Raw genomic sequence first — 13,141 nt, forward strand, 5'->3', positions numbered from 1 at the left:
ATCAGCACATTTAAACTAGCAGCCAAACTTTGCTACTTCCTCTTACTGGAAGTAGCTGTAACGGTCTCGCATCGTGAGAACTATCCTAGTTTAAACTATTCTTGTTGTTGGTCCCTCCTCTCTATATGATTTCTTAACTAAATTCTTGCAATTGCTTGGTCTTAAATGGTTCAGCATGCTGATAGTGGTCAACCACTCAATGCTGGAACTGTTTAAGTGCAGAACACATACATGACTGCATTAGCATTAGACTATGATGACTAGATGTTAGTTCTTCACAAATGGTTATGGTCTATGCTTTGTCAGTTAACGTTGACCAGTCATTGACAAGATTTTAAACTTCAAACATTAAATCGGCAGTCTCTTTAAACACTGAGAACCTGCACATGGTCTGCAGAGTGTGTTAATCTAGTAACAAGGGTCTGTTGGGAAATTGCTGCATTAACAATATTTTACTAGGCCGTTTGCCTTGTGCTTTACAATAACTTTAAGACTTCTGAAACTTAAAATAAATGTAAAACTGTAAAATATATACAGAGAAAGAGAACTAATGCAGTGCCAGACATGATTTACATATGACTTTGTATGCCATGTAGTGGCATATGTGAAAGTTCACAGTGTAATTTTAACTGTAAAATATTGTAAAAATGCTACAGAAAAAAAAAAATGTTAAAGGGATATTTCACCCAAAAATGAAAATTGTCAATTACTCACCCTCATGTTGTTCCAAACCTATATGAGTTTCTTTCTTCTGTTGAACACAAAATAAGATATTTTAAAGAATGTTGGTAACCAGACAATTGACGGCACCCATTGACTTTCATAGTAGGAAAAAAAATACTATGGAAGTCGATGGGTGCCGTCAACTATCTGGTTACCGGCATTCTTTAAAATATCATCTTTTGTGTTCAGCTGAAGAAAGAAACTCATTTCAAACAACTTGAGGGTGAGTAAGTAATGACAAAAATGTTCATTTTGAGTGAACTAAAGTAAAGTAACTTAACGTAAATTATAATTTACAGTGAAAAACTGTAAACTGAAATTCCCAGAATTCCTTGGTGACACTTCACATTATAAAGTATTTTGTTTAAATAATTATGATTCTTAATTATTTTTGTAATCAGTTATGCACATTTGGGTTTTACATTACATCTTCTGTTGTTTAATGCATTATTTTAGTGTCATGCATGTTACCATGAGGATGTTTTTGTTTGCGTGAATGCACCTTGTATACTAGTATAATTCAGCTTGTGAAAGGGCTACTTGTGATGAACTTCTTTATACCTCATGTGGCTTCCTCTTTTACCACCTGCAATATGGTGGTTGTCAGTATGTTACTCAATAGATTTTAGTAGTAGTTGTGCATTGTTGGATTTACCAGTTTAAATTGCAATTTTCTTGTTAGTAAAAATGTATAGGTTGTTTTGTAAATATATACATTTTTACTGTATTTTTTACAAAATTAATCTGACAACCACAGCTGCCAGGATTTTTTTTGTAAAAACAATGCGATTTATTTTACAGTGTAGTCTTCTCTGACCTGTAATTAGCACAGACTGTGAGACATATCTACGGTACAATATCATGGACAGGATTAGTTAGCCAACAACAGCAAACAAATAACAGGGAACTATTCATTCAAATAATGTGCAACACCGTCTGTAACTTAAGGAATAGTTCAACCACAAAGTTTTGACGCTGTCAGCACCTGCCATCTTTTGTTTTGCACAGGAAAGAAAAAGCTAAAAACATTTCGAACAACACGAAAATGAACACACGTCCCCTTTAAATCCGGCTTTTCTTCGCGGTGTTCACAGACACGCCTCAGTAAAGCTAGGGTGTATAGGAAACAAATATAATGTGAGTAAGTTATATCCCCAAATATATAAGACCATTGGCTTAGCCTATATTTCTATTACAAATATGACATCAATGTCTTTCGTCGGTAGCCAGCTGTTCCGCATGAAATAACGGCTGCCACGTGCTGCTGTAATCATTATATTCAGCATCAATCTAAACTGCCGCCTTATCATTTAATCAAACCATTTGCTCTGAGAGTACCTACTTGGAGCCAAAAATACACAGTGCTAAAAAACATACATCAATGATTTAATTTCTGACTTACCTTAGCTATTTTGATTCCGTCTTGATGTACGGTTTTGGATGTAGGAAACAGACCGGATGATGAGAACTGCTCAACTCCCTCTCCTCTTGCCATTACACTGATCAGAGGTAATTTTATTGCAGGAGCAGAGTGCACTGCTTTATCCTTGTGTTGACAGGGTGTTGCTTCCAAGGTCGAACAGAACGAGATGCTGTTCAGTGTTCAGTCTCCACTTCTGCCTCGTTTGAATGAATGCTGCTGAAGTGTCGTGGCGTGTTCACGCCCACACGCTTTTTTCCCTTGTCACGCATCGAGAGATGTGCACACGCTGTTGCTCCAAAATCACACACACACATAAAAAGTTTATGTTTATGATATAATATTTTCCGAAATGCAGTAGTGCACTTCATGTTCTGCATGTAGTAGCCTAAGTAGACATTGCTCATATTTCAGCTGCACACAGATGGTACGGATACGTACGGAAGCCCTGAACCGCAACATAAAAAATCTGTAAAAAAAAAAAAAAAAAATCTAGCATTTCGAGATTAAAGTCGAAAAATTTCGAGATTAAAATCCAAACATTTCGAGAATAAAGTCAACACATTACGATAATACAGTCTTCTATAGAAGTGTGTGCATTCATAACAGTGCGCGTCCACTGGCTCAGAGCGCGCGCGCGTGTGTGTGTGTGTGTGTGTAAAGAAATGCACTTGTGAAGTCGAACTGCCATGGATCAACACAAAATAGTAGCTTTTTACTTTTATCTGGGCTTTCAACAAAATACACAGGTGCTAATAATCTACCAACAAGAATTACCATGGCGTTGTGAAATGCAGTGAAATGCAAACTCAGGATATTACACAAAACTGCAATGATTAAATATGTTAAATAACACAAATAATCTTTTATACAATTATTTACTTTTTTAAGGAGGGTCCAAAAGGAGGTTTTCACAATCCCATAAGAACCATTTTTGGTTCCTCAAAGAACCTTCCAGTATATACCTTCCAGATTGGTTTTTCTTAGTGGGAAGAACTAGCCTGGATGCCAGCCCGAACCCCGCCCACAACATTTTTTGATCGGGAAGTTCATTCTGACTAGAATATGAGTATGACGAAGGGAAGAACATTTTAATAATCTGAAGAAACTTTTTCCATTTAAAGAACCTTTTGTGCATTGTAAAGGTTCTATGGATGTTAAAGGTTCTTAATGGAACCATTGATGCCAATAAAATAAAATAATTTTAAAGACATCCAAGAGTGATGGTTTATCGAGAAAATTTTTTTTTCTATTCTTTAGTCGATGATTGGACAATTTTTAGTCAAAAATTTTTTTTCTATTCTTTAGTCGATGATTGGATTTTGAGATGTGGGCATTTTCAATGGAGGCAGATGAAATAATTCACCCTTATTTTGCCTCTAAAAATGGCTTCTCCTTTCATTAGAGTCCATCTGTGTGCAGTAAAACTGAAAATTACTGTATTTTCATGAAGGGTGATGAGAGAGCAGTATCAGGAAAACACCACTTTATGACTAATCATGCCCTTCAAGGCCATGCAACATGTAAAGATCTGAGATGATGAGGTCCTTAAACAATTTTTTTTTTAAATTCCAAAACTCACAAGAAGAAATGTGGAAATTCCAAAGCATACAACAATTTCAATTTAAGGAAATAATGTGACATAAAAATAACTTTTGTGCAATACTAATTGCAATATTTGACATATACATACATTATATCAAGAACATTTATTTTATTACTTTATTATTTTGTGTAAGCTGAACAGTTCTGAAGATGTTTGTAAGGGGAATAGATGGAGCAAAGTACAACAATCCCGGTGCAATATGGTGGAGCTAGGAATAATTCACCTTTAAGCAGGAAAATAAATGAAAACAGATAGCAAAAGCTGGAGTGGTTTAAAAATAAAAAGGTAATATCCTGAACTGGCCAAGTCAAAGCCCTGATCTCAATCCTACTGAGCCTCTTTGGAATGACAGAATGTGGAAAGTTTACAAAAAACTGGATGGAGTAAAAAGCTTACTTTGCATATAAGCACCATTGGGGAAGACTGTTCTTTTGACTAAAGAGTGCAGATTCAAGTTCAGATCACACAATTGATGCATGAATGAGACACCTAACAACCACGAGTTGATCAGAGAGGCTGTTCCTGTATTAAAAGTAGGCCTACAGTAGTTGCTTTGGAAAGCATTTGCTAAATATAATTTACAAGAAAGTTACTGTTACTTTTCTTACAGGAGAATTTGAAACACTTAAAGTACTTAAAGAGACTGCTGCCAACTGTTACCTGTGTGGATGATGGAATTAATGAGGGTATAAAATTAGTCAATTCTGTGTTTGCGGTGAAGAGGGAGTTTCAAAAAGAGTTCCAAAAAGACTCATTGTATCTATATTCTTAGATCGACTAAAACATACTCAGACTCTTAAATCACAGCCAATCAGGGTGTGGGTGATACACAGCCCATTTGCAGCTGTTCAGCATATAGCCTACTTCAGTGCAAATCTTTCAAAAGCTTGTCGATCTGTTATATCTGATGTGTAGGCTCTGTGCGTTCAGCTTCTTTCATACTGTTTCTGTCCAATATTTAGGACTTCCAATATTTAAAACTATTTTTTTAAAGCCTTCCTGTAGCTCAATCAGTAAAGCATGCTAGTAGCAAGGTCATGGGTTTGATTCCCAGGGAAAGCAAGAACTATTTTTTTAAAAAGTGCACCCTGAATGCAATTTAATTGCTTTAGATAAAAGTGTCTGCCAAATGCATAAATATGTAGAGGTCATATTATGTAGAGTGGTCTGTAACTTTACACACACACATTCTATGAGTATGCTGTGAACCTGATACTGTGGACATCTGTCGCCTCTAACTCGCACGTGTTCTCATAAGCGTGCATGTATGTTCATTCATGGACACACAGTCTATGTTATCGTTAAGATACATTTCTGAAACGGATTTCTTGTCTGCAGAGCTGTTGTCATTTGTTACAGATGAGATATATTCTGTATTCTTGTTCTCTATTATTATATTGTTTTGGAGAAGTGACATCACAGACATCCCAAGTCTCCCGGAAGTTCCTTTGGAGAAGTGACATGGTCACAGACATCCCAATACCTCCCTGAAATGACTTTTTGCAGGTTGGGATGTCTAGCATTTAAACTATTACAATTCTCAACTATCAACAAACACCATGGCTATTTAAACAGTTTGGTCTCCGTTCCAAAGATGAATGAATTTAAGGGTGTGGCGTCATCTGCTGGACAGCAATGCAATTACAACCAATACAAGCAATAATCAATGCAACTAAGTTTTATTCAAATGAACTTGGATTAGAACATCGTACTTAATGATAAAAAGTAAATGATTCACCAGACACAGCAAAATGATTTTAAAAAATGCCACCTTTAGCGAGATCTCCCCTTCTAACTGACTGAACAAATCAGTATGAGCACATTTCCCTCACAAGCTGTTGCATGTTTCATGACACATGAAATTTCCATGACAATTACAATGACAGTTACATTTTAAACTGGCTTCTCTGATCTCTGTAGTTCGCTTATCATGTGAATTGTGCTGCATGCATGGCTTGTGTTGTGTATATTGCCCATCCTCAGGAAACAATAGGTTTACTGCTAATGTATGTATTTAAACGAGACAAATGACACAACTGATATATATACAGTTGTTCTTTTGAATTGTAATATAATTTCAAAATATTTTTGTTTTTACTGTATTTTGATTCAAATAAATGCTGATTTGATACGTTTCTGATTATTATCAATGTTGAAAACAGTTGTGCTGCTTAATAGCCTAACCATACATTTTTCAGGATTCTATGATGAATATAAAGTTAAAAAACAACAGCATTTGTTTGAATAGAAACCTTCTGTAGAATTATAATTTATTTTAACAATCGTATTGGCCCCAAACTTTTGAACGGTATAATGATGAGACAAACATGTGCAACATAAACTCATGTGCAACTCAAACTCATTTTCAGAGCTCTCACAAAAAATCTTTCTGGTCTCTGAAACCCTCTGAGGTCATTGGCGTTATAGGGGGTTAAAGGTGAGATAAGGGGAATGGGGATTGAGGGGCAGAAACAGGAGTTGGTCTGAAGATCAGACTCCTCATAAACACACCTCTTTGAATGGCAGAGGGATTATTTTGTCAGATCTGTTGTCATCATCCATAGCTTGTGTTTACTTTAACTGCTCATACTTGGTCTTTGATCAGGAAATGTCCATGTGTGAAAACAATTATTGTTCATGTATACAGCATCTCATTTTCACCTAATGAAGTTGTATGCTCTTTTTTTCGACTCCTCTTTAGAGAGTGTGTGTAGATGGTGTTATTGCCGAATGGTGTTAAGCCTCCAACCTTTCTCTACATGCGCATATGCAGTCTGAGGCTCTGTAGAACAATACCAGCTCCCAGCACATGGAGCGCAGCTAGCCTGCAGCGCTAACCCTCCTTAACCCTTTGTTACGGGCTAATCTGTTGCCTTAACAAAGACAGTGGCCTCCAAGTTTTTGCCTCCATTGAAGAGGGGGATGGTGGGGTACAGAAGCAAGGGAGTGGGAGAAGAGGAGAGAAAGACAGAACTGAGTGGGGGATTTGGATACTGTCATGTCTTTGGGTGACTTCTTTTGTGTTGTGGTGATGCTCAGAGAGGGTTGAGTTTAGAGTTTAAATAGCCACAGATGTAAAATAAATAAAGACAATGGTAAAATATTTCAATATATCTCAAATAATTAAAAAAATTAAGATAATGTAAAATAATGTAAAACTTATATATATATATATATATATATATATATACACGTATATATAAGTTACGTATATACATATATATATATATATATATATATATATATATATATATATATATATATATATTAACTTATACATAAGTGTATATATTATATTATACTTAAATATACTTACATATGTATAAGTTAATATATAAGTATATATAAGTATATATATATAAGTGTGTGTGACTATGTGTTATTATAATTACTATAAAAAATAAATCTAATATATATATATTATATTTTATGGAATATGTTCTATTTTATCTAATTGTATTCTTTTATTATTATGCAATTATCTGTGTACAAACCTTTCAGGCAGGAAATACCCTTCTCTGGGAATGAGGAATGGAAGAAACAGAAAAAAAAAAATCTTTTGTTTCTTTCATGCAAGCCAATGCAGGGTTAGGAAGTGTCATGTATCCTTTATGCAGTAGGGGGCGCCCAAATGCAATTGCGTTGAGTATAGACATGTGCTCCTTGAAAGGTGTGTGTGGGGGTTCTTTGTTTAAGTAGTAAGTAGTGCCCATTATAAGCTTTTTGACCACTTGACTGTGTGTTTTGACTGACCAGACTTATACAACAGATGTCCAGAGCAGTTAAAAGAACACAGCATGCTCAAAATGTGTGTGTCCCAGACTTTTAGTTAAAAATAATCTGAACATACTTTTAACACGAAAATGTTGAACTGGTTGTTAGGACAAATCACTGTTCCAGAACTCTCATTTCTCCACCTTTCCTGTGTTTGTGTAGGGGTTTGATGATAATGCAATACGCCCAATTTTCATCTTAACTGCACACGCTACAAAAGTATAGCCTATTGAACTCCTACTGGACACTTTCTTTGTCTTTCCTACATTATCCTGAAACATACATAAGTATACCAGACACATTTCTTTTCTTCACTGGCACTTTTTTCCCTGTAATACAATTATCTGTACACATCTGTTGCTTATGAAAGCAGTTTCATAGAAATGTCAGTGTATGACCTGATAGACCTAAACCTTATCCACTCAGTGCTGTATCTGCTCTGGTCATTTGCATAGATGTGTGATGCCCCGTATGGTCAAGCATTAGATCACACTTCTACTCGACTAGGGTTCACACTCTGCCCTCAGCGAGGACTGCTCTATACTAAAACGCAAACCTCTCATGATGTGAGTGCTGAATCCAAATGAAATGGAAAAACATGGATAACTTGTCTCCAGTATAGCAAAGTAGCAGAGCTCCAATTCCTGACTGAAATCATAGGCTAATACAAAGAAATGGATGGCCAGTTCATCAACAAACTTAAAAAGAAACACTGCTCAATGAGGCATGCACAACCTGCAATTGGTTTGTGGAATAGATGTTTTATTAAACTAAAATGTCCACTTTGAAAGGACATATCTCTCTTGTAAAACAAGAAAATTTGTTTTTTTTTGTAATACCCCTCATTTTAATTTGGGTTTATTACCAGAATAAAATAAATTTCAGTTGTGACCTGCAAAATATTTTTTCTCTGACTGGTGACAATTCAATTTGTAATAATAAAAATTCAGGGGGCATATGGAAGCAGAATGATATGGATGGACTGTATAGGATATGGATTGATGCAAAATATTCCTTAATATAATTTTTTTTCTTTCTCATTTGGTTTTGTTGCCTGTTTTGCCCCAAGATGACAAGAATCAGATACACCTCAATTCTGGTAATTAAGAAAAGAAACTTCTTAATTCTTGTTATTTTATGGTTTATTTTCATTCTCTAGTGCTAGGCTATATCTTATTGTTATTAGAAGTTTATTAATATATATATATATAAAAAAAAAAACAGTTGCATTTAATCAACAGATGCTTTAAACATGCTGTCCTCGCCAGATCAGACACAACATATTGATTGGTGCGTGATGCATCAGAAGACAATTAAAAGGACGCATCAGCTCAATCATGATTAGATTGGAGTAGTGACGTGACGCTTCTATTTTCATTCAAATGCTTATTTTAGTGCTGCGAATTGCCTCCACATTCACATTAAGCGCGTTTCACACGCTCTCCCCGCCCTGTAATTCCGGTGGGTGGGTCCACGCGACGCTCTCGCACACAAAGACGCAGATCTGGCGCGAAAGCACTTTTACCGGCAGTGGGCTGGGGGAGGGTGCGGCTGCACTGCACCACGCGGATCGATCGTTGCTGCCGTTGTAACAGGACACCCGCTTTATTTCTGCAAGGGGAAAAAAAAGTTTTCTCGTTGTTCAGGTTAAACGGCCGTAAAACAGGCGTCTGGTGTGTCTCGCGCGCTATTGTTTAGTGAGCGCGTGTGTACCGGAGTTCTACCGGACGCTGCGCTTCTTTGTTCTGTTCTGCGCGTCCCGTAGACTCTCCCCGGACTGTGCAGGTCTGCGACCCCATGGTAAGTGCATTTTACATCAGAATTCCATAATTTGCTTAAACCGTACCTTAAGTTCGTTTCGTTGTAAACTTTCGTGTTAACCCGTGGGCCGTTGAACGTTTCCTGGATCCTTTAATCGGACCCTTTACCCCCTTGTTAGTGCGTCTAATCTTTACAGAAGTAACTTAACGTTATAAAGCACCACATTTCTACCGCAACTCTTGGTTTCTATGTGACTTTTAATCAGTGATTTAATCCTGCTAGTGTTGATTAACGACTTTGATATGTTGCTTTGGTTGTTTTGTGGCTGCACGAGCGCTCACTAGGCGAACCCCTGCAGTTGTGCGCGTGCTACAGAAATCAAATGTGTTTATAATTTATAGTTGGTGCATTTAATCAATGCAATCGACTAAGAGCGTGCAATTTGAGCATATGCGTTTACATTTGAAGATCTCATTTAAGGAATGCATTTGGTGAGAATGTATTTGCATGTCAAAATTGCATGTAAATATGTATCATTACAAACTTGCTTTAAAGTAGGTAAGTTACATTATGTGCGGTAAGTAATGAGTAAGAAGCATGCATTGTTGAGAGAGCGTTCTGCTTGTAATGTGCATTGCGTCGGATTTGAACTCCACGTGGGCAGTCATCATTTGATCTAATGACCCCGTTGTCTTGACAGATAATCTTGTAGACGTTCTGCAGCAATGCTTGGAGTCAACACTCACACACTGTACGGCTGGGACATGGAGCACTACTTTTACGATGAGATGGACACCGAGGAGGACTTCTTTAAGTCTACAGCCCCAAGTGAGGATATATGGAAGAAATTCGAGCTGCTTCCCACCCCGCCCATGTCACCCTCAAGGACCCTTGTTGGGGACTGGTTACTGCCGCTACCAGGGGACTGGCTCGGGTGGGCACCGCCGAAGCTATTAACATGTGATGATGAGTACGAGGGTCTGCACAAATTTGACCCACTGGACATTTTTGGTAATCTGGGCTCTATCGTTATCAAAGACTGCATGTGGAGTGGTTTTTCCACGAGTCACCGACTGGAAAAAGTGGCTCATGGCGAGCGACCACCGGTGACTGCTCAGATTCAGACCTTGACCACACAGAAAACTGCTCGTGCTCCATCGGGCACGCCCGTGACTGGGACGCATGCGGCGCAGTGCGTGAGCCCCGCCGCAGTCCTGGAACTCCCTGTCCCGCATAACAAGAAAGTGGCTGCGGGCTCCTCTGGTTCTGAGTGTCGCTCGGATTCATCCGGTAAGATATGTGATTACTTCACATGTGATTACTGGCATGAGTCCATTTGTACTTCAGAATAAGCCTGAGCCAATGAGGTGATATATCTGCTATTACTGTGCTATAAAGATGGATGTTATCGGAAGTAATTTATCTAATAACTTCAATCCAGATCAGATTTGGCAGTTAGTTGGTGTTCTTCCATTCCAAAGAAAATTGATCCATAAGAAGCCAAAGCATCAAGCTTTGCCTGTGACCAAGCCACTCGCAGACTAAAAGCCGATGTGGAGCGTCAATTGTTGCAGCGGATTCCTTTTTTCTCTGCTCAAAGTTCTGTAGTCTGCTCCACGCCCAGTTTTCCTTCCCTGCACACTAGTGAGGGGAATTTCACTTTTATAAACGCAGTTGTCACTGCAGGCAAGGTCATGCAGCGTTTACATTCATCATATAAGATGTTCTGTCTTGATTTTTCATGATTAATGAATTAATATTTCTAATTTATATTTTCGTCTAGTTATTTATTTATTTTTTAGAACAAAAAAAAAACATTTTTAATAGTTTAGGTTAACAATAATCAGAATAAGTTTGGGGTATTTTTCTCTTTCTACAAATGTGGTTTAAAAAACCTTGGTAGTTTTATAATATTTTGACCTCTATTTTGCCATTAAAATGGCTATAGAAGCTGGTATGGCATTAAAAACAAACTGGCTCATGTGGCGGTATAGTTGGAATGCAACTTTCTTGCCAAGAACTGTGAAATATTCTACAGATTGCCTTTTATTAGTGAGGTGACGTGTAAACAACCATAACACATTGGTTAATTTAGTGGATGCATTAATTTGATTGGTAGTTTTCCGTTTCCTTTTTTTTTTTTTTGGAAAATAGTTTGCAGAACAGTATGGTTTTATTTTTATTATTAAAGTATGTTGTGCTGGAAAAGATGTCTGAATTAATTTGATATGCTAAGTTCTTTAGCTAAATGTGCCAAATGTTTTGTGGTCTCAGATGAGGATGAGGATGATGATGATGATGTGATTGACGTGGTGACGGTGGACAACCGACCGAAGCGTGGTCGCCCTCCAAGCCGACGAACGCCGGTAACCATTACAGTGAGTGCCGATCCATTTGGACCATGTCCCAAGCACTTCCACGTCTCTCTACATCGGCAGCAGCACAATTATGCTGCTCCCTCCCCTGACACGGATCCCGAGGATGACTTCGATGAGATTGAGTCTGAGAGCAAACGGCCACGTCTGGAGCCTTCGTCCTCTCCCTCGTCTCCACTTTCCTCACCGGCCACATCGGACTCCGAGGACTTCAGCGAGCAGCGTCGTAACTTCCTGGAGAGGAAGAGGAGGGATGACCTTCGCTCGAGGTTCCAGGCGCTCCGCGAGGAGATTCCAGGTCTGTCCGGATCCTCGAAGACCTCTAAGGTGGCGATTCTGACGCAGGCGACGGATTACTTGGTGAAGCTTCATGGGTGCCAACGGCGACAAGCTCAGGAGAAGAAAAAACTGAAAGCCAAACAACAACTGCTTCTCCGCAGGATCAGTGCATTACAGAACTCCTGAAAAAAAAAAAAAAGTCTGCTTTAACACTGCACAATATTTCCAAAGCTCATTATGGACAAGAGAACTCATTGTTTGTCAATCACTGAAATGACACTTAAAACACTGCAGGGAGATCTTTAAAATCACATTGAAATCTGCCCTCTTGAAGGGATCTGTACATGTGTGTGTGCTGCGCTCTAGACTTTAGTCGACACATGGATAACTTTCTTTGAGGAGACAATGACAGAAATGTGCACATGCAATGCCTTTATAAACCTCAGCAGATGGCGATGAAGAGGAAGTTGAGACATTTACCTCCATAGCGAGAAGGGTGGGTGATGTTTGTATGCATGGGGGGGGGGGGGGGGGGGGGGGGGTATTATGAGTGGGGAGCATGGTGTTTGAACATGTTGTGTAGAAAATATGAAATGTCTTGTTCATAAATTGATCTGTACAAAACTTGTTGTAAATACTGTATTCAGAGGATGTTGTCCTCCTGTATCTACTCATCAACTGCACAGAGATTCTATTTTGTTAAAGAATAAAGCATCTAAAATGACAAGTGGTTTTTCCCATTTAATAAATTTGGGCCAGGGCGCGTCTAAAATGAACACTGACAAAGTGCACTGAGTTTTGTACTCTCCAGACGTCTTGTAAGAATAAACCTAAGCTATTGTAATGCAGTTTATGCTAAAATGTAAAATTCCTGGTCAGAACTTTTTTTTTTTTTTTTTTTTACATTTTATTCTGAATCTTAAGAGGCAGCAAATTATGGCTCACGTTAAGATTAGTTTTTCAGATCCTTCCCTGTGTGTGCCTGCTGTTAAAGCTGAAAGAGGAAGTGTTCTGCATATTTACTGCAAAACAGGTAGTTCAAAAATCACCTTTACCCCCATTATCCTGCACAACAGGTTAAACTGAAAACTGATTTGCGTTTAAGGGAGGCTTATTCTCTCACTCAGATATTAAATTTAGTCCCATATCTCATTTCTTGAAATTAATTCTTAAAACTGCAGAAGTGGGATGCAGGAAGCTGAA

At 38.0% G+C, this 13,141-nt stretch overlaps 2 protein-coding genes across 2 annotated transcripts in view; one reads left to right on the forward strand and one right to left on the reverse strand.

Annotated features, from left to right (window-relative positions):
- The window catches only part of mfsd2aa (MFSD2 lysolipid transporter A, lysophospholipid a), a 33,076-nt gene extending 30,747 nt beyond the window's left edge, over positions 1-2,329 (reverse strand). The window contains exon 1 of the mRNA XM_056254988.1: positions 2,126-2,329. Coding sequence (XP_056110963.1) covers positions 2,126-2,218 — 93 coding nt within the window. The 5' untranslated portion in view covers positions 2,219-2,329. The remainder of the gene's footprint in view (positions 1-2,125) is intronic.
- A 6,615-nt stretch (positions 2,330-8,944) lies between these two features.
- On the forward strand, positions 8,945-12,465 carry mycla (MYCL proto-oncogene, bHLH transcription factor a). The gene is made up of 3 exons (XM_056254990.1): positions 8,945-9,323; positions 9,985-10,574; positions 11,559-12,465. Exons 2-3 carry the CDS (start codon positions 10,010-10,012, stop codon positions 12,122-12,124), a joined length of 1,131 nt encoding a protein of 376 aa, XP_056110965.1. The 5' UTR covers positions 8,945-9,323; positions 9,985-10,009; the 3' UTR covers positions 12,125-12,465.
- Positions 12,466-13,141: the final 676 nt, after the last annotated feature.

This window comes from Rhinichthys klamathensis, unplaced genomic scaffold (genome assembly GCF_029890125.1).
Source record: "Rhinichthys klamathensis goyatoka isolate OS25496 unplaced genomic scaffold, OSU_Roscu_1.1 h1tg000115l_1, whole genome shotgun sequence".
Classification (NCBI taxonomy): Eukaryota; Metazoa; Chordata; class Actinopteri; order Cypriniformes; family Leuciscidae; genus Rhinichthys; species Rhinichthys klamathensis.

What these genes read in the sequence shown, in the direction of transcription:
- mycla (XM_056254990.1), top strand. Translation starts at nt 10,010, where the DNA reads ATGCTTGGAGTCAACACTCACACACTGTACGGCTGGGACATGGAGCAC. An exon ending in GTGTCGCTCGGATTCATCCG is followed by an intron (nt 10,575 to 11,558) that starts GTAAGATATGTG and finishes TTGTGGTCTCAG; the next exon opens with ATGAGGATGAGGATGATGAT.